Below are 21,989 nucleotides of genomic sequence, written 5' to 3'. Positions count from 1 at the left end.
TGGGCACAAACTGAAACACAGGGGGTTCCCTCTGAACATCAGGAAACACTTTTTTACTGTGAGGGTGGCTGAGCACTGGCCCAGGGAGGCTGCAGAGTCTCCAGTCCCTGGAAATATTCCAAAGCCGCCTGGGCATGGTCCTGGACAATGGGCTCTAGGTGGCCCTGCTTGAGCAGGAGGGTTGGACCAGATGGCCTCCATGGGTCCTGTCCAATCCCAACCATTCTGTGAGTCTGTGATTTTGTTTGGGTGAAGTTACAGTTACAAACACAGTCTAGCTTTGACAGCTAACTCCTGTTCTTTAGCAACTGTTCAGAAAAATAATAATGCTCAGGCTATTCTACAGCTTTCTTTCACTATTTATTAACCAATAAGACATATATCTGCTACTCATCAGCTTGCCCTTACAGGAATTATCATTTGAGACATGCGTTGGGAAAGCACACTTTGCATGTCCAGTACTGTTACCCATAGTGGGTATATTCAGGCATCCACGCTGAGCATCTAAGACTGTAAGACAAGAGACTGTTTTGAATCAAGCTTTGTTATTTTCTTGCATGTCGTTCTGCAATAGAGCTGTAATTGTAAGTGCAGTTTAGCTTTACACTGTAACAGTGTAACAGATTCTCTTCTGATTTTGGGGTTTTTTTTTTTGATCCAGCTGAATCCACTTAGCCCTGGAAGGAACCAGACTCCTCCTGTTTTGTGCATCAGCAACAAAACTCTCTTGTACTGACTGTGCAAATCCAAAACTTACATCCCATCACCCGGTTTTAGATCAAGGGGAAGATTTTGTGGCAAATCCAAGGGTCTTTCTGAACCTTTGTATACCCTCTGTACTCTCAGCGCTGCTGGAATTTGTCATTAACCCCATCCATCTTCTGTCTACTGGACAATGAATGGACCCATCCACTGCATAGCGCTTACATTCACACAGTTGTCTAGTTAGGGGTGAAATACTGCAATACACACCCACACACAGCGCTCGCTGAAATTTTAATCTACTTAACCCAATTGCATAGTAAGAGGTAATGCTGTACATACAATTGCTGAGTCTGCAGAGGCTGAACGAGGTAGGTGGCAAATCAAAAAGCAGCACTTGTTTTTCTGGTGTAGGTTGGAGCAACCAGCTGCAGATGTACAATGGCTTTGATCGGCTGTCATGTCCTTAACTGGGGAGACGGAGGCAAAGCTGGTGCTATTCTTCCTTTGTTCTTCCTTTTACTTGCGGGGGCTATGACTTGCTTTTATTCATCATCATCTCTGCATTTTCACTATGCAGGGTATATTTTATCTGTGTTGGCTGTATGTTCTTTGTCCTTTTTCTTATCTCCTCTTTTCTCAAGGTTTCATTACTTTAGTGACCAGTAATTGATACTTCATGATGTTTGTTTATGCTCCCATGGGCCACTGGTATCATCTTGTGCTTGTACACTTTGTTCCTCTGTGATCAAACTCTGCTTGTGTTCTCCACAGCACATACACACATTGAGAATTTCATTGAAGCTGATTCTCAGAATGTACTCCATTTTCAGAATCGATCCCAAGATTATGGTACCATGTGAAACAACTCTTTCTTCACTGGTTCTAAGTATATTTTGGTACCTGCTATTAATTTTCCCATGAGATGTAACTGTAGCTCAACACAGCTTTCCCCCCCTCCCCAGAACAGAGCATTATCTATCCAATAGAAACCAGATGAAAAAGAGAACTGAGTTGGAATGGGGACAGGTCCAATTGTACTATCCTTTGGTTTGACAGCAGAGGTCAAATTTTCTAGCCCTCTGCTTGTGAAAAAATGAAATAACCTTATATGACCAGGCTGTATGGATCCATGTTTTCCACAACCTTCCAAAACTCTTGACAGGTTCATCCAAACAAGGTCTGAAAGGTGGATTGTCCCTACAAGGTTTTCAGAAATAAGCCGTGAAGAAAAAGAGGAAGGCCTTCAGCGTGTTCACATCTCAGAAACATCGGAAAATCTCCACAGCAAGCAATAAAACTATAGGAAACAAATTTTTTGATCGGCTGCCAAAATCTACTGATTGTTGTATTCAAAATGGCTCTGGAGCCTTTCCTCTTCACCCATCCCAAGGTCAGCAAAATTCATACTTCCACACAAAAGAAAAAGGAAGTGGACTTGAAAAGAATCAAAACATAAATTTACCATCTGACTGCTAAAAATTACGTTATCTGTTGCCTGTTTTCCTACTAGGGCTACACAGTTATATAAAACAGCACTAACTTTCAGGACGCCTGGGCCCTCCCCGGGCTGCAGGCGGGGTCTCTGCTCCGGCGGGGCCTCTGCAGGGCCGCGGGGGGTCCCTGCTCCGGGCCTGCACCACCTCCTGCCCTCCTCCCCCTGCTCCGGCCTGGGGGTGCCTCTGCTGCTGCTCCCTCCTCGGCTTCCTCCTCCTGTGCCGTGTTTTGCCTTTGGCCCTTTCTGAAGCCCGTTTCCCCCCGGCGCCCCCAGCTCGGCTGAGGGGCCCAGCTGTGCCCTGCCGTGGGGCCGCTGGAGCCGGCCGGGACCGGCTGTGCCCGGCACGGGGCAGCCCCGGCCTCTCCTCACAGAGACCTCCCCTGCAGAAGCCCAGTGCCTGGGCATGGACACCCTATACAATCTCAAATGTAGACATTTTGATATGCAATCCAGAAAATGATCCATACTCATCCTTATGGGCATATAACTAGTCAGTGACGTCAAGAGGTAAAACATAATACTGTCTTTTCCATAGTTAGCCAGCATGATTAGGCGTTTATAGTGAATAGGGGTATATTGCAAAAGATGTTGATGTTTTTATACTCCATTTACCAGAGTAGTGCTGATTAAATAGATTTCAGGGCTGAGCGCCTTATGTCGTGGAATAATTTATTCTGGAATTGGAAAAATGAAGTCAGTGCACAAGAAAACTCCAAGATGATACTACAATAGATCAGATGATGCCCAAATTTAACTTTGGTTTATGTCTTTGCGATATATAAATTTTCTTTTCAGCTCTCAGCTTTCAGCAGCATTAGTATGAGACTTCTTTTTTTATCCTATATCCATTTCAAATTGCAACTAAAGAAAATGCATCAGTTCAACCCATCAGCCTAAACTGATGGATATATTCTGCTTTTCTTCAGTAGACTTTAAGAAAGACTATTTATCTTTATCTTACATTAAACATCTGTGGAGAATCATAAAGTACTTTAGAGAGGCTAAAAAACCCCAGAATTTAATAGCAATGTTTTCTTTCTTGCTGCTGATTTTTTATGCATGATGTTTTTTCACATTTAGGTATACAGCACTTTCAAACAACGTATCATGGACTTGACTATGTGCTGCAGAATATTATGGGCACTATCTGAACTTACACGGCTACTTAAACACCTTATTTTAAGTGGAGTTTTAGTGGTTCAGTTGTAAATGCAGCTTATTAATTTTCTACCTTAAAGATCTAACCACAAAATATTCTTTGATTCTTCCTGAGTTGAATTTGCTTGCTCTATCCCATTTGGCTAGAAGCAAAAGGCGGTTTGAATCAGGAGCATTTTCCTCCTGCAGGACAAACAGCCCTCCTTTACAGAAAACCAGTTTCAAATCCATTAGCAAGGTAACGTAGGTCGCTTAACTTGTTTTTTTCATTGGAGTTTCTTTTTTAGTTTTTATCATTGAAATAACAGTGGCCTTAAAATTGGTAAAAAACCAATATACTATAGTATCAAATACTCATTGACCAATTGAAAGGTCAAAGGAGACATTCAAGCACATATATATCCTTAAATCAACTGTTTTGTAGACAACAAAGCTAATGAGGCTCGATTTTCTATGGTTTTATGCCATATGTCCCCTACATATTCCTCATTTCAACAACCACCCAACCCAGAAATACTTGTTGTGACCCCCACTCTGCGAAATTCCACTGTCTTCTCAATATCCACCTTCTGCTTCCACAGTAACTCAAGGTCTAACCATATTTTCCAAACATCTCCCACACTCTCCTCAGCTTTCTCTCAGGTTCCCAGAGCCCTACCATCATGACTCCTTCCTTCTTTAACTACCACCTAGGCAAGAATGATAATATACACAAAGAGTCCAGTTACCAACATGTTGATTAGCTGAGTGGCTACTGGCAGAACACCTAATGGCTGAGTTCTCTCTTCCCAACAGCAGTTGCATCAAGATAATCCCTTTTTACTACTCAGTGACAGTTTTCACTAAATTTAGAGGAGCTGAGTATTTCTGTGACCTTTCTCTTCTGTCAAATAGAGTGAAAATAACAGAAATGGCATTCAAAAGCAGAGCCAAGAATGGCATGAACTTTGTTTTCTCAGGAAACTGGAGGGGAAAAAAAACCTCTGGTCTTGCCAAATTGCAATAATTTTCTAATGTAACACAGTATACATTTGTTCTTTGATGCTGCCTGTTCACTCATGGGGCAATACAGAAGCTGAGGAAAAAAATATTATAATGGAGTCTCTGGTTGCTAAAAATGGGCTGGAGGGTAGGTAAGGAGCAGCTCATCCCATTACAGCTGCTCAACCTTATTTCATCCAACAGCTAAAATTAGCCTTGATATTTTAAGGGGATCCTGAAAAGATGGAACAGTTTAGAGTAGCTGCATAAAGAAGAACAAGAACCGTCTAGCTGATTTCTCCCAGCTTCCCCATGGCGCCACATCTGAGATACTGTGTTCAGCACTATTGTCTCCCCACATTTTCAAGGAAAGGCATTGTTATACCAGCTCCAGAATCCATGAGCTCTGCATTATGCTGGAAAATTCACTGCCATATGGTAGGTTACAGCACTGTCTCTCACTCCTGGAATAATTTTTTTTCTTTTACTATTGTCCTTCATGAAAAAGAAAACACTGAAGGAATACACAGAGATTTTTCCTATCTTCAGTTTAGTGAGAATAATCATAAATTGTGTCAAAAGATATCTTTCTTTCTCTCTCTTTTTCTACAGTAATATGTCATTTTTCAAGCTAGACAGTAAATTCTTTGAAGAAACAGCAATGGTTGACTTATAAGGCTCCCATTCCGATTTGAGACTTATTAAGTAAACAATCTAGAAAAAAAGAATTCATATAGCAATATACTAACAAAAAATGTTGAAGAAAACAGGCATAACAAAGTTACTGATAAGAAATGTAACAATATTTCCACCTTCAGCTATATTATACTTACTTTACACATAGGGTCATGAAAACAACTCAAGCATACATGCCACATATAGAGGGACTATTGAAGAATTATTCAAATTAAGGGAGGAACATCATCATTATTTTCAAAATCTACACAACTCTTCTTAGTCTCTGCATTCTTCTTTGGTTGGAGTCTAATAGGTCCCTGTCCAATTCGTTCCTTTTCTTGGACTATCTTTGTCACATCAGGGAATGAATATTTACCAGGATCCACTTCTAATTTCTCAACGTGTCCGCTCCTGAAACAACAGGGAAACAAATGGAAAAAACCTTAATTCCAGTGTCAAATATGACAGAACTATTTTGGGTGCCTGTTTATAAACCTGTTGATTCCAGTGTGAGATCTGTTCCTGAGTCCAATTAAATGAGGATTAAGAGTTCTCGTAACTTGAGAATTGATTGTTACAGAAAAGCTCAGTGTAAACACAGAAAAGGACTACAGAATCTCTAAGATTTTGTACAAAATAATCCTCAGCCTACAAACATCAAAAGTTAATTTTTTGACATCTATAATCTGCTTTAGTTCAGAACGTGGTGATCACTGGTATCACATTACAAATGGTTGGCTCTTGATGTAAGACAGGGTTTTTTTAATCTAATTGTTATTTCATTCTTTTTTCTTTCTGTTCATTTTTAACACTAGCTGACTTAATTTCAATGTGATAGATTCATCTTTGGAAAGCAGAAATACTTTTATTTAGAGAGAGAAAATGTACAAATTTATTTGCTTTTATCAGCTAATTCTTATGTTTTGGCAATATGAATCCCCACCATGTTTGTATTATGAAAAAAATTGAAATGGAAGTATAAGAAAGGTCAGAATTATAACAGAATTTCCGGATTCTATTGCTAGTAAGGATAATCCTTTAGATTACACTTAGAAATGTGTATGGGCCATGCATTAAGGCAAAGCATCCACATCACATGATGATCAAAGATTCGAAATATTCTTACACTTTCTGTCTTGCAGCATTTAAAGCCTTTCTAATTGAAGCTCAACAATTAAATGGAAAAAATCTAGCCCGTTTTCAAGTAATTTGTTACTGTTTACATGAAAAATAGCAAAATGGACATTTAATTTTACAATGGCATTCTAATTTCTGCAAATTCCAACACGATTTCTACATCCTCATATTAGTTTTCATTTTACATTGAGTGCTACTTTGGGTCAAAGCTCCAAGCTCAGCATTACAAAAGACAGTGTGACACTCTTCAAAGATGTGAGAAAACTACCTGTTCACTCAGGATATCAGAAAAGCTCATTAGGACCAGAACAAAGCGCTGGTAGCAAAGTCACTGAATGAAAGAATGCATTCCTTTGATGACAACATGGGTAACGAAAATATGTAAATAAAGCATATTAAAAGATTTTTAATTGAAAATCACCATCTTTAGTTGTTAAAACAAAGAGGGAGTTTTGCCAAGGAGCTTCTGAATTCTGCCAGTGCTTCTCCATCACGGTTCTGTGGGGTCTGAGCAGATGCCCCAGCCCACATCCATGTGCAGGATCTCTGTCCCAGTGGAGCAGAGATTCAGAGGGATTTATGGCAGGTTTCCTCCTCTCCTCCTATGCTAGTGCCAAGGAAAGCATGACTAAGAGAAGAGGCAGACATCAGCTCATACACCTCTTTCAGCCGTGTGCCACTAGATTTTTCTTGTGCTACGGGAATTATTTGCTTATTTTACTGAGTGGAAAATGACCAGAGAAGCACGCTGCTTTAATAATCTGGATAACCTTTTCCAAAACGCAGAGAGCTCACCCTGTCCAGAATCTTAATCTAATCACTTATCTTAGGCACCTCAGAAAAAGCTAAAAAGGCATAAATATGAAAATTAATTACCCTCAGTCTGTGCTTCTGTCACACGGTAAAAAAGATTTTCCTTGCTCTGAAGTATTTTAATTAATAGTGGTATTTTACATTTGTTCAACAGCTCTAAATTTGTACAAATTGCTAGTCATGAAAATACAATAATATTTTATTGCTTAGTAGCAGAATAAACTTCAGTACAGGGAGGATCCTAAGTAACAATGCATATCAACAAGCTATGAAAGGATTATATGATTCAGTCATTCACAAAATATAATCAGCACATGTTATCAAGAATTATCTATTAGCGACAGACAATAGGAAGGACTGAGAATCAAGCACAGGTGATTTTTTTTCCAGAAAGGAACTGGGCTTTTATCTAATTATATGCACATGATCAAACATTCTATACATGTTTAGTCAAGCTTCACAGTACTATCTCAACTGCCATGATACAAGTATTTGGCTGATGACAAGACTCAGTTATCTTGAAGTCAGTGCAGCTACGACACAAATATCTGCTGAGAATCTGTTCCTCTCATCACGTTATCGACAGAAGAAGAGGCTGGGTATTGATGATGTCAAGACTAAGCACCTGAAAATTTTTGGAAGAACGAGTTTTAGGTCATCTAAAGACTTTTTAATGCAATTTTACCCAGCAGAATAAAAATAATCTTGTTGCTGAAGTAATTCCATGAGCACAGGTAAGACAACAGTGATGAAAAAATAATACTTTTTGCAGGACCAGCTACAGCCTGCATCTTGAAACCTCAATGTTTGAAAATAATTTCAACTTCAGGTTTAAAAAAAAATGAAGTTCACAGTTTTTGGCACTGCTACCTGCTGCTGAGTGTTCTCTACGCAAGAGAAAACTATGGTCTAAAGATTAGAGCACCATACAAAAAAAAAATAGCACTGGATTAAACCCTTTATTTTTTCCCAACAATTTTTTTCCCTATAAAAGCTATTTCTATCTCCACATAGTTCAACAATGCATTTAGAATAGAAAATGAAAAGACTCCACAATAAAGTCAGTCCTTCCATTTTGCATAACTATAGCAGCCTGCTGAACAATCTGGTGTGTGACAGAGCACATATCTGATAATTTGGTATTTTTTTACAATTTACACTTTTTTTCACACAGTTCTTAAACCCCGCGTTTGATATTTTAATGATCTGACAGTTACATCCCCGTCTTTCAATTTCTGAATTTCAAAAAAATCTAGATTGCTAAGGATTTCTCATACATTTGATCCAGAGTATACGGTTTTTGACATTTGATTGAAAGTTTCCTCTCTGGCATCAGCATTTCCAAAGATATTTACAAGTCACAACAGCTTTGGAGAGGCACTTCTTTCAGTCTTCTAACATTGTGAATGAAACAGCACAAATGTGATTATCATCTTAGAAAAAGTACTAATAAATCCTTTCCTTGAAGAAAAAAATAAAGTTATTCTCATATATGGGATTATATCTTATTTGTGAGCTTTGAGAAAGACAAATCTTTATTTATGTATGTTAAAAGCTCATGGTGAATATGTGATCCTTCCTATGCTCTGGTTTCAACTTTCGAAAATACATGTTTACAGAAATGTGCTGGTAATCTAAGCAAATAATCATGGTTTTATAAATACTTGTAATGTTAATACCTCTTTCATTGCATAAGAGGTCTTTCAAATCTCCCTACATAGGTGTGATCTGAAATGAAGCTACAACTGGGGTCTTCAGAATCAGTGGATCATTGGGAAGATATGAATATACAGTGGCTGATAGAATCAAATTCATTTTTCAAGGACTAAACTGCAATCAAGAAGAACTAACAAATCACTGGTAAAAGGTTCTGATAAATAAAAGGCTGATGATATCTTGCCTAAAAGACAAATATATGTCACAAATAGGAGTGATCAAACTGAGAATGTATATGCTAGCATCCAAGTTTCTAAAAGTTAGACAGAAAATCATAGTCACTGTGTCATTTTCAACTTCACCGTTCCAACCCTTACCTTCTTGTGCACAGTCACTTCAAGATACCAAATTTCAAACTGACCTTGTCTGTTAGCATGAAATGTGCTCCAACAACTGCAATATGCAAATTGACCCCGAATTTCTAGGTCTGGCTATAATACCATCTTATTTTCACTCCTGATTAACCCAGAAAAATAAAAAGCACTGTTAAATCTGTCAGTCAAAGTGGTGTCCCTAATGCTTAAACATTAGGGAATCTTACACTGCAAACATTATTCTAACAAGGTGTTAAGACTTTGTTTACAAAGTTATGGAAGGTTACAAAGAGACTTTAAAGTACGTCTCTGCCCTCAGTCTTTTGTCCTTGTCACATATGGACAACTGGCGATTACTTTAGATTGTAGTGATCAGGAGTTAATTGAACAGCATTCTTGAGAATGCTTTTCTCCAGAGGGCATGTTTCTGAAGTCTGCTCGCCTCTATTACACTTATGGATTACCAGACACCCGTGTGGGCAAATTAATTTTCAAATCACTTCTGAGTCACCCCACCTTTTGTTCTCCTCATTAGTCAAATGGCAGAGAATAGCCTCCACGAGAATGCGAATTAATCTATCCTTTAAGATTAACTTGAGTAAAAAGCTTTTTTAATATGTCGCTTAGTCATACCTGACTCCCCTTTCTGGTTGTTCATGTTCAGTCAATTGACTTACGCTTCCTATGTTCCTCCCTTTCCCAGGCAATGTAACTTGCACTGTAAAAATTCTCAGTGTCTTCAAGACAGCTAACAAATTATGTAGCCAGACAGTATTATTTCTGCAAATCTAATCAACTTTCAAGATTTACGATCTACTTGCAGGTGTTTATAGAAGGCAAACATGACATCTCAACAGAACTGAGAACTGATTTGCCATTTGCGATCTTTCCACACATTTATTCATCTTTTGTGTAGGCCACACTTCGGATGCACTTAGCTTTCTTCAAGTTAAAATATTCGTGCTTGGTTTAGGCAGGAAGTGAATTCGGGTTTTGAAAGATCACATAAATCCTCCTGCAGCTCTTTCTGGTTAGTTTGCCTACAGCTCCATTCAATTTCTGACCTCATCTTACCTCTGACCCCAGTCTTGAGGAAATTACTCATTTTGTTCTACTGTGTTTCCCTTTGCAGCATGAAGCTCTCTCCTTTCCAACTTGCCATACCTCTATCCCTCTGTGTGTAAACTGTAGAAATGTACACGTGGGAGCGATTCTCAGCCACTAGGTCTGTGGAAAGGGAGTATTCCCACACTTCACAAGGATTCTTTCACGGATCCAAATTAGGACTCCTCACTCCCAAAGGAAGATTCTTACTCTTACATCTACAAACTGTTCTGACAAATTTGTTCTTTGCATCTTCTCCACCAAAATGAACCAAACTAAATCAGGGTCATCCAGTAAATTAGGGCTTCACAGTATGTCACATCTTCAGCAACACTGTTACACCTCAAGTGAGACAATGTAGAGTTTTTCCAGTAATCAGTGGTTTTCTTTGCTCATTAATAAATGGAAAAAAGCTCAACTGAAAATAAAAAGTTCTCCAAGGAAAGTAAATTAATGCCTGTTCATGACTGTGAAATTGTAAACCATAAAAGAAATTCTGCTAATGAGTCTTATGATGACATGTTTGCTAGAACAAGGTTGGAATTAAGATCCAACACAGTGATCAAAAACATACACGTTTTCTTGGCCTAAAGGTCAATATAACTTACATTTTTGTACACTTGATATCTCTCACAGCTAGTGAAATTGGGGTGAAACTTGATAACCTGTTCAAAAGCATTTACGGGTGTATCACTGCCAGTGGTGGACATTCCAGCAGCACAGGTTTTTCTTGTTTTCCCCTTAAGAATCCAGATGGAAAAATCTTACAATCTTGCAATCTTACTTAGCTAAGAGGAGAAGGACACCTATAGCAGTGAGATTTGCAATGCTTGAACTACTCAAATAGAAATCACCTCTTCCTTACATACCTTATTTCATTATAAAAGATGTGTATAGATCAGAACTTGCTGATTTGATTTTAATTCTGCTTTGTGAAGTATCCTAGAAATTGCTGCTCCATTCCTTTGCCTCTTCCAATTAATCTGTTCTCTGGCTGTATTTCTCAACCTCTACATATAAAGATGTACATTAAAAAACAAAAAACAAAAAAAAAAAAAAAACAAAAAAAAACCCCAACCAAAAAAACAACCAACCAAAAAAGACACAAAAACATCTCTCTCACACATTCCTATGTATCTTTCTTTCCTGGAGGAATTCAGGTGTGTGTATATCTACCTATAGAGACATTGTGAGTTTTTTGGTTTGTGTTAGGTTTGTTTTTTTTTTCTTTTCCAACATGTTAAAGGAAGAATAGTCTAAAGCTGAGGGTATGAGACCAGGATTATTGACTTTATGTAACTGTTACTCTTAAAATTTCCAGTATGACTTCAGAAAAGTCAGTTCCTACTTATATCCGAATTTTACCTATGGTGAACTCAGCTTCTGTACCTCACAGATGAATTGTGAGGCCAGTCACAGTGAAGACTGGCACACTCAGCTACTGCATTAATAGAGGCTTTACAAGTATAATAAATCAATCTGACAAATTCCTCCCATAGAAACTTGTCTTTCTGAAGGTTTGAAACACAGATATGTATAGAGTCACAGAATAAATCTTTCTTACGTGGCAGAAGTAATGATAGTATCATCATGTAAACCAGCTAACAAGAGTTAAAGAGATTTAAAGCACTACATTATATTTTAGCAGATTATATGTCTGACAGCATTTAGCTAAGACATCTGTAGCTGTCAAGTGTAATCACTGTAATGAATGTTCTTCTGTAATCTCAGAGACAACTATTCAGCAAATTTTTAACATCTGGCTAGTCAGCGACTTTTCAACTAAAGAGGTCAAAACTTACTATTTTTAGTAAGAGTTGTAATTCAGAAGACTTCTTTCCTACTTCTACTTTTGTGATACATATTCTTGCAATATTTTAACAGTAAAATTTGTATTTTTTCTTCAAAATCTGAAGTAAGCATATTCATAATTGCTTATAACTGCATTGAAAGCAAACACAGATTCTTGGAGTTTCAGTATGCTATGGAGTATCTTTAGCTCATCAGCTAGCAGGAAAGGGGAACGTTTCACATTATTACTTCCATGTTCCCATTATTACTTCTATTCACACATTGGCAGTGTAGCCAAAATTAAAGGCACATAGAGGGTTCTGAAAAAATATATATTGCTAATCCACAAATTACCAACTCTTTTGCTCTTTGGCAGAATCCATTTGGAAGAGAGACAATGTCACTTATGTAACGAAGGAAGATCTAGATTTCTCCTGGAAAAAAGCTGAGAAATTTCTTTTAACTGATTTCTTCTAATGCATATACAGATTTAGCTCTACTTCTGAGGAAAGGACTATTCCATTTGCAACGTAGAATCATAGAACAGCATCATAGAATGGTTTGGGTTGGAAGGGACCTTTAAAGGTCATATAGTCCAACCCCCCTGCAGTGAGCAGGGACAGCTTCAACTAGATCAGGTTGATCAGACCCCTGTCCAACCCGACCTGGAATGTTTCCAGGGATGGGGCATCCACCACCCTGTGTCAGTGTTTCACCACTCTCACCATAAAAAATTTCTCCCTTATACCTAGTCTGAATCAACCCTTTTTTATTACCCCTTGTGCTTTTGCCACAGGCCCTACTAAAAAGTCTGTTCCAACTTTTCTTATAAGCCGCCTTTAAGTACAGAAAGGCCACAATAAGGTCTCCCCGCAGACTTCTCTCCTCCAGGATGAACAACCCCAACTCTCTCAGCCTGTCCTTGTAGGAGAGGTGCTCCAGCCCTCGGATCATTTTTGTGCCCTCCTCTGGACCCGCTCCAACAGGTCCATGTCCTTCCTGTGCTGAGGGCTCCAGAGCTGGACGCAGCCCTGCAGGTGGGGTCTCACCAGAGCGGAGCAGAGGGGCAGAATCCCCTCCCTCGCCCTGCTGGCCGCGCTGCTTTTGGTGGAGCCCAGGGTACGGTTGGCTTTCTGGGCTGTGGGTGCACATTGTTGGCTCATGCCCAGGTTTTCATCCACCAGTACCCCAAGTCCTTCTCCACAGGGCTGCTCTCAGTGCCTTCATCCCCCAGCCTGTATTGATATTGGGGGTGCCCCGGCCCATGTGCAGGACCTTGCCCTTGCCCTTCTTGAACCTTAGGAGGTTCTCACAGGCGCACCTCTCCAGCTTCTCCAGGTCTCTCTGGATGGCATCTCATCCCTCAGGTGTGTCAACCGCACCACTCAGCTTGGTGTCACCTGCAAACTTGCTGAGGGTGCACTTGCTCCCACTGTCTATGTTATTGATGAAGATATTAAACAGTACCGGTCCCAGTACACACCCCTGAGGGACACCACTCCTCACTGATCTTCATCTGGACATTGAGCGGGTGACCAAAACTCTCTGGATGCAACCACTCAACCAGCTCCTTATCCACCAAACAGTCCACCCATCAAATCTGTATCTCTTCAAGTTAGAGAGAAGGATGTTGTGGAGGGCCATGTCAAAGGCCTTACAGAAGTCCAGAGAGATGACATCCGTAGCTCTTCCCTTGACCGCTGATGTGGTCACTCCATCAGAGAAGGCCACTAGATTGGTCAGGCAGGACTTGCCCTTGGTGAATCCATGCTGGCTGCCTCGAATCACCTCCCTGTCCTCCATGTGCCTTAGCACAGCTTCTAGGAGGATCTGTTCCATGATCTTCCCTGGTGAGCTTGACAGGTCGGTAGTTCCCCTGGTCCTCCTTTCCACCTTTTTTAAAGATGGACACAATGTTTCCCTTTTTCCAGTCCCCAGGGGCTTCACCTGACTGCCAGGACTTTTCAAATATCATGCAGAGTAAGTCTCTACCATTTGGCTTGGAGCTTTTAAAACTATTTTAAATACTCAGTAATCAAGATGGTGCATTGTTGTAATCACTGCTCCCTAAGGAAAGGGTGCAGTGCTTGTGGCTCATTAAGTATCTCAACAAATTCTTCCAGTCACCCTATCATCTTCTGATTATGCAGGTCATTCAATAAAAGAAGTCATGACTGATATTCATTAAAAATAAGAAATAAAAAGTAGAATTATTGACAATTGACTCTTGCAGAGCCATTTTACTAGTGTCCTAAATATTGAGACCAAGAAGAATACCGATGATCTGTAATGCTATTTTTTACTAACTGCTCAGCCTTTCCATCAACATGCCCCACAATTAAATCAAACAATCGAACAATCAAACAAATACAACTCTTCAAATATAAACATATAAATGGTTTAACAAACTTTGTGGTTACCATATCTTTTTCTGGTATAAATACCAGAAATGCCTATAGCAAGGGGAAAAGGAAAGATTAAAAGATGTATCATAGTATTTGTGCTTAGGTCAAGTGTCCATCAAACCTACTGCCTGTCTACAGCAATGGCTAGTAATGCCTGCTAAGAGGGAAAGTAAAAAATAGTGCATCACTGATAATTGCTTGCTTCTGGCAGTCATTAACTGCAAGATTTCAAGAGCTCGAGTTTACATCACATTTAATAGGATGGTTGTGTTTTGTAAAACCTTGCAGACTTGCTTTTTGAACCTATTTATTAGTGTAGTAGCTCAACCTGTGTACCAGCATGCAAACACCTTCATGAGAGAGATTCAAAATCATTGCTTTCTAAATGGTTTCAGACTTGAGTTACATAAAGAAGAGCTCTGCAGAAGCAATTCTCAGTAGGTGATTTAGTTTTAGTATATACCAGTTTAATAATCTGAATGAGCTGATGGAATAAAACTGATCAGCAGAAATAAGTGCTTTTTTGGCTCTGCTATTGGAGCAGATCACTTTATAAACAGCATCAGACAGGCCATTAGTCTAAAGATTTAGACATAGTTTTAGTCTATATAAATCAATATTTTAATTTTTTCAATAATAACGTAATAAGAAGCATATATTCTGGCATGTGAATAACAGACAAAAAAACCTAATGCAAATGAAAAAAAGGAATTACCTTCTTGCATTTTTTTGCCGTGTATTGCAGTCAGAATCTTTAATTGAAGTTGATACATTTTGCTTAGCCAGGATTATTTCTTTAGCCTCAAAAAAAATAGACAGAAAAATAAGTCTCATGAAAGTTGATATTTATGCTCACAAGCATTTAAATAATCTCTCAAAAACAGAAGAATTAGGAGAGTCGGAAGAAATTTTCTCTTGTGACATTTACTCTTTCTATTAGATTTTAACACTTCACTCATCATAAAACACATTCATAAAGAAATTTTAACCAAATTATCTGAATGGAATTATATTCAAATATATATATGAGCAGGTGTATATATGTATACACACACAAAAAAATATTTAAATATATACATCTATTTGTATTTAAATATATGCTGTCTTATTTAGTACCATGTTAATAATGCACATTGCTGATTTTCTCCATAGCTAACTGGTTGATGATGTGTCTTCCACTTCCATTTCAGTTCTGGTGTTCATGTGTTAGTTCAGACGCTTTTATTAAAGAATCTGCTGCAGTCTGGAATTCTCCTCACTCTTTATAAAAGCATTGAATGACCACAAACTCCCTCAGCTCCTTTGCTAAAACAGAATCTCACGTTCAAATTCCAAGCAAATTCCCCTTCTCAAAGAAAACATGTCTGTCACCATTTTCTGGAATACATGTTATTGGCAAAAGGCTATCTCATGGCAAAAGGGTATCTCTTCCTCTTCTTAGCATCATCATGAGAGAGGGACCCCGTAAGGACTTGAAAGGAAAGAGGAGAACAGGAACTGTACCAAACAGTTTGTTTTATTGACTGTTTCTTAGAGCACCTGATTTGAAAGCAGTCTGTTCCAGGTGCCTGGTAAACTTGAAGTCTCCATTCTGAAATCAGCAAGAAATAAAACAAGGCCTGTAGCTTCTGTCATTTGCTTCTGAAATTCATTGTGGAGGGGCTGATCACCTCTCACTCTGTATATACTCTGGGAATAAAAGTCTGCTTCTTTGGACCTTACCTCTCTTCTCAGGACGCCCTCTGGTGTTCTGTTCTTTTAACAATAATTTGCTCCTTTGATCCCCTGGAGACTAATGTTCCTTACTTTGCCCTCAGAGCACATCATCAAGAATGGTGAGGAAATTTGCTGATTCTGCAATCAACAGAAGAGGCTTCCTTGACAAGAAATGATCCTGGAACTTTGGGAAGGGATAGGATTTGCCTACTATAACATCTATTACCAATTATCAAATATTGTTTGACTTAAAAGCTCTTTTGCTCAAAAGATGCCCTCCTACCTCTGTTCGAGAAAAAAATTTAGGTGATACACTCTAATTTTTCTTGGTTTTGAAACACAACTCCATATGCAACAATGGTATGTGAGCTTCATCAAGCCAGTAGTTGACTGTCCATCTCTTAGTGATGTTGATCAAGTGAGCATAACTGTCCTGGAAACCAGAACTGCCATAGCTCCAACTGTGGCCAAATATAAAACTTTGGGCTCAGTAAAAAGACACCTGTATGAAATTTAAAGCCTGTGATAAACAGGAAGATGGACTAAATTAATATAACAAAGCTTTCTGAAAGTGATTTTATGAAACTACTGCTAATATTTTCATTAATCAGAAAACAGAAAGAAGAGCTCTTTTAAGATCATTATCAGAGAATTCTAGAATTGATGTGTTAAATAGAATCTGGAATATATCTGAGAAAACAGAATGAATATGTGAAAACAATATTTTTAAACTGAGTCATTTTTTGAGTCCACATTTTTTTCCTACAGTGGCTTTCTTCTTTTACAAGAGGAATTCCACTGAGTAACTGAGTTTCCCTGAAAGATATTTACCCTAAAGGATGAAGAGATTTCTAGGGTTTCCCAGCTGTATGTCTCCACATGCCTTTGACAGTAATGAAATATTACTGCATTTACCATACCTAGGTAAGTGCGAATTATATAACGAAATTCTATCAAATAACCTTTGTACTGACATACATAATATATACCACTCCTATTTTTAAATTAATTAAGGAATCTAACTTTCATTGATCTTTAAGTTTCTAAATGCTTTTGAAGGCCTGGGCAATATAAAGCTGACAGAATTAATTTGCGACTGCTTATATAATAAAGAATTAATGAAAAAGTCCAAATTCTGCACTCTGATTCACTAAAATAAGGAAAGTGAAGTTTTAAAACATGACACAGAATGTCTCAGAACCCTAAATAGAAAATGCTTACTAATAACACTGGGTTTTGAAGCTGTTTTTCAGACATTAATTAAAATGCTACTGATGTAATCTACTGATGACTTGTTACAAAATCACTGATTTAATATGCCAATTTTGGTCAAAGTCTCTGCTTTTAATTTTCCTGCATCATCTGCAAAGACGACACTGCCCAAGCAGAGAGGTTCGAAGTTTGAAAAACTTCGTATCATGTGTATTTTTCCCAGAAAAATAAGCATGTACGATGTAGTCACTATCACCTCTTTACTCATGCAAAATCTCCGTACAGATGATTATTACAGCATAAACACTACACTTTAAAAGTGTCACTATATCTTTTCAGTGAATGTTGTGTCCTTTTGTTTGTTTTGATAACCTTCCAGAAAATGTTGGCAGACACTGCCTTAGGAAGACACCCATTCTACAGTGATTCGCTGTGCAGTAAATAGTACATTTTAGAAAAATATTTCCAGAAAAGAAGGTGAAACTTATTTCATTTCTTTAAATTTAATTTCACTAAGGCAAGTGAAAAACACTTACTGAATTCAGTTAGCTTTCTGTTCTGAGAGATACCTTTTCAGGATAGTATTGCAAGAAGCATATTATAGGAGACTATTTTTAGGTTAATAGCATTTTTAACATTTCAGTTACCTAAGGAATGTGCTAGGCCATTTATCTAGTTGCAAATAATTTTATTTTTATAATAACTGTTTATCAGGAACAGAAAGGTTAGTCATTAGGCTTGTCTTATCACTGATACAGCCTGAAAGAAGTTGGATGAACTCTGCTCTTCCTATTATCTTACTAAAAAGAATTCATATTAAGTTGATGATATCAAATTGGTATTCTCAAATGTTGTTGATAACCTGAGTCATAATGTTCTGGAAGAAAAATATCTATTGGCTTTCCACTTGTTGCTAACCTTTATTCATTATACTTTGCTTCCTAGACTACATCCTATTAATACCAATAAAATTTGTATCGTTAGAAAGGGTCTGAAAAGGATATGTATCCTAAAAAATATAGCTTGTGCACTCTAATTCAGTCATTGGGGAAGGGAACAGGTTCTGCGACTGTAATATAGAACAAAGAACAATAGGTATGTACCTGCTATGTGCAATTCCTGCAAAGTAGCACAAATCCATCTTTGGTCAGCAAATCCATGAAGTTCACAGACTCACAGACTCACAGAATGGTTGGGATTGGACAGGACCCATGGAGGCCATCTGGTCCAACCCTCCTGCTCAAGCAGGGCCACCTAGAGCCCGTTGCCCAGGACCATGCCCAGGCGGCTTTGGAATATTTCCAGGGACTGGAGACTCTGCAGCCTCCCTGGGCCAGTGCTCAGCCACCCTCACAGTAAAAAAGTGTTTCCTGATGTTCAGAGGGAACCCCCTGTGTTTCAGTTTGTGCCCATTGCCTCTGGTCCTGTCACTGGGCACCACTGGAAAGAGCCTGGCTCCATCCTGCTGTGCAACCCCCTCTTCAGGTACTTACATATATCGATAAGATTCCCCTGAGTCTTCTCTTCTCCAGAGTGACCAGCCCCAGCTCTCTCAGCCTCTCCCCATATGAAAAATACCCAATAGTCTTAATCATCTTCACAGCCCTTTGCTGGGGTCTCTCATCTCCAGAACTCTACCTTCCTAAAACTTCTAGCTCCCTGTCTGTGCCAAGCCCTTCAGTCTACCTCTGCTCTTCCGGCAGGTCCAAGAACTCAGTCTTACACCAGGCGACATCAAGTCCCACCTTAAATGCCTCCCTATTTCTGCCACCATCCTACCCGTTATGCCCCAATACGGAAGGTACCTCTGCCACTCAGATTCTCTCTGCTCCTTGTCTTCTGTTCTGGTTCACACTACTGCATCTTCCCTGTATTTAAGTTCTTAATGCTCCCTAAACTTCCACTGGCTGGCCACCCGTTACTCCTATCGCTGACTACTTCAGTAAGGCAAGTTGACCATGTCTTCACCTGTTCCTCATTAGTGGTCAATCCTTCTCTATTCTCTAATTTTTTTGGCAGATAGGTGGGAATGGGTAGGAGATGTCCTGATTCCACCTTTGATTCTACCTCATCTACTCCTAATGTCATCCCACAAATCACAATCCACTTATGTATCCAGGGTACAAGCTACATTTACTGAAACCATGGGAAGACACAGTTGAGAGGAAATAAAGCGGACATAGCTATCAGTTTGCCTCCATTTACACTGCAAGAACTGGGCTGAGCAGGGAAGAGAGAGAAAATAAAACCCACTTTAAGTCAATTTGCTTTTACTTGCCAGCAGAACTCTGAATTGGTTCAAATCCTGATCAGCATGACACCACACAGGCAAACATCAGAGAACAGGGGAGATAGAAGAGCCCAGGGTTAGGAATATTAGGGGAGTATTACTTCTAGGAAATATTTCTTTAAGTACATTAAGTACTAGTGACTGCTGTGCAGTGTTTTTCAATTGAAACACCATGTTGCCACAACCCTCTTGCTCTGTGACTACAGAGCAGCTTTGTACAGCTGGTCAGTGGACCCCTTCTTTCATGAAGGGAAAATGAATTAAGCAACTCTTGTTCTGATCACCTGAGAGGTGAGAGTAGTACATCACCCCTGTCCTTGAGCCGAGATGTAATCTTCACACATATGTGTGCCACACAGATTTTGAAAAATTGATTTGTTTTTATTATTTCACAGGTGGAAAAAGAAAGTAGGTAAGTTGTTTATTTTCAGTTATTTAAAAAATCCATCTTCTTACACATTTGCACAATACTGCACGTTTTGCAGACTCTCTTTTCATATAAAAAAGCTGAATACAAATAGTTCTATTAATACTGATTTTCATAATGTTCCTTTAAAGAGATCTTAAATCATAAGTTTTGTCTCTATGATTAAATTGTCTTTCTGGAATGTTCCTTCTTTGGAAAATATGTCCTGATGAGAAAGGCTAGACTGAATAACTTTAGCTACCCAGATGTTACCTGCAACTCCGAAACATTCCCAAAGTACTGACAACATCTTAAGCATCTTTGTATGAGGCTTCCTCAGATTATTTTACATACCTTTGGCATGCTGACAACTAAATGACCAGTTGTTTGTGATCTTTTAGCAGAGCTGCTGTCTGGCTTCACTTCCTCAGGGAGCACAAGCTGAAAAGGCTATGAGAAAATATGGGATTGAAATATATAATGCTAAAATATCCCCCTTTTTAAAATTTTTTTTTTTGACCTGGACAAAATACACGTAGAAACGCCACTATTATGTCCTTTGATCTTAAGGCCAGTATAGGTCTAAATCCTCTCATTATATATGTAGTATTACTAATCCTAATAAATGATTAGCAGACTAAACAGTTCTTACTTACAAGTATAGTCATATGTATACTCCTGAATTGCTGTATTCCTGAAGTGACACTTCTAAAGATGTTTACAAAATGATGCTTGACTTATATTAGCAATTAAATGAGAAAGATTATCCAGTCTATTTTAGATGTAAAGTAACTCTGAAGTTTTGTTTATGCAGTTAGTACAGTCAAAAATAGGGATTTTGGTTTACCGTTTAAGTACTTAGAATTTTTCAGAAAAAATGATGATAAAATTAAAACCACTGAGAAGAGAGAAAACTGGAATGACATTCTAAATGCCCTTTCAAAAGAATATACATCCATTTGTTTCTGTCAGCTAGAAATTCTAAATTGTGAAATTGCTAAATTCTAGCCTAGGGCAACTAGCAAGCTCTCTTCTTAAGTGAATGATGGTACACTGTGTTGGGGGGGGGGATAAGAAGAGAGAAGGAGAGAAAGAGAGTGAAATTTCACTTCAAGCTTTGCACGTCTTCTGGTTAGGACTTCCACAGTTTGTGTGTGGTCCAAAATAATGCAAGTATGAAAGAATGTTTTTTCTGCATAGGTGTACACAGTTGGTAACTCATAAAAGTCAGACCCAGAGTTCACTGAATAACTATGGTAAGCATTAACTCTTGATTTGAAATGAGTGTAGTAATAAAACACTAACCTTCCCCTTCACCAGTACTCGTATGTAAGTTGGTTGGACATCAACATCAAGCAGAGAAGTGTCCAAATGTCTTCAGAATAAAATATAAATAGATGAATCAATCTACAATATATTCCGGTAAATAAGCAGTGCAGAACATATTGCTCTTTCATGACCACTTCATAGTTTATAAACTTCAAATTCAGTTGTTAAGTTACGTGAAATACTATTAGGATTTAATGTTTCTGGAAAAAAACCATGATCTTCCTGTGTGTTCACAGAATGTCAGCTGAGATAATGTCTAAATTCTGTCAAGCCCTCCCCATCAGCTATTTTATAACTGCAAGAATTAAAACTTTGTGGAAAATTAGAAGGTCTTTCTTCTATTAGTTTAGTGCTTTATATTAATATGAAAATTAATCTATTTGCTATTTAAAATTGTAAAAGTATTTTGCTACTTTTCTTTCTGAAGGCTTAACTAGTAAATTTGTAATAAGAGTTCTTTTTATTGCACAGAATTTGCTGGAAAACAATGAACAGAAATACTTCATATTCCCAGAAAACACAGCACTTCTGAATTTCAGTACTGTCAAATAAAATCTGTGATCTCTAAAAGCTCCACTTTAATATCTGCTCTTCATCATATAACACACACATTCATGTACCTGTGACCTACTAGTGAATGCACAAGTACATAATCCCTCTTTCTCTTCTTTTAAAACTTTACTTCTCAGGTGAATTTTTCAAACTTTTTAGTTTGCATTTCTTTCAAGTGAGCACAGAA

The 21,989-nt window shown here is 38.4% G+C and overlaps 1 protein-coding gene across 4 annotated transcripts in view; it reads right to left on the bottom strand.

Annotated features, from left to right (window-relative positions):
• Positions 1-3,633: 3,633 nt before the first annotated feature.
• DNAAF11 (dynein axonemal assembly factor 11) overlaps positions 3,634-21,989 on the bottom strand; it is a 37,101-nt gene continuing 18,745 nt past the window's right edge. For 2 of the 4 annotated variants that reach the window (XM_064442068.1, XM_064442067.1), the window contains 4 exons: positions 21,227-21,296; positions 20,276-20,371; positions 15,013-15,098; positions 3,634-5,428 (listed from right to left, as the gene is read on the bottom strand). In XM_064442068.1, the coding sequence (XP_064298138.1) occupies positions 5,242-5,428; positions 15,013-15,098; positions 20,276-20,371; positions 21,227-21,296 (439 nt within the window). In that variant the 3' untranslated portion in view covers positions 3,634-5,241. Of the gene's footprint in view, positions 5,429-7,101; positions 7,593-15,012; positions 15,099-20,275; positions 20,372-21,226; positions 21,297-21,989 lie in introns of those variants that run through there. The other 2 variants (XM_064442070.1, XM_064442069.1) reach the window with 2 other exon arrangements.

Source organism: Phalacrocorax carbo, chromosome 2 (assembly GCF_963921805.1).
Source record: "Phalacrocorax carbo chromosome 2, bPhaCar2.1, whole genome shotgun sequence".
NCBI lineage: Eukaryota > Metazoa > Chordata > Aves > Suliformes > Phalacrocoracidae > Phalacrocorax > Phalacrocorax carbo.
The sequence above is the reverse complement of the archived record's forward strand: the minus strand, read 5'-3'. Positions and strand labels throughout refer to the sequence as shown.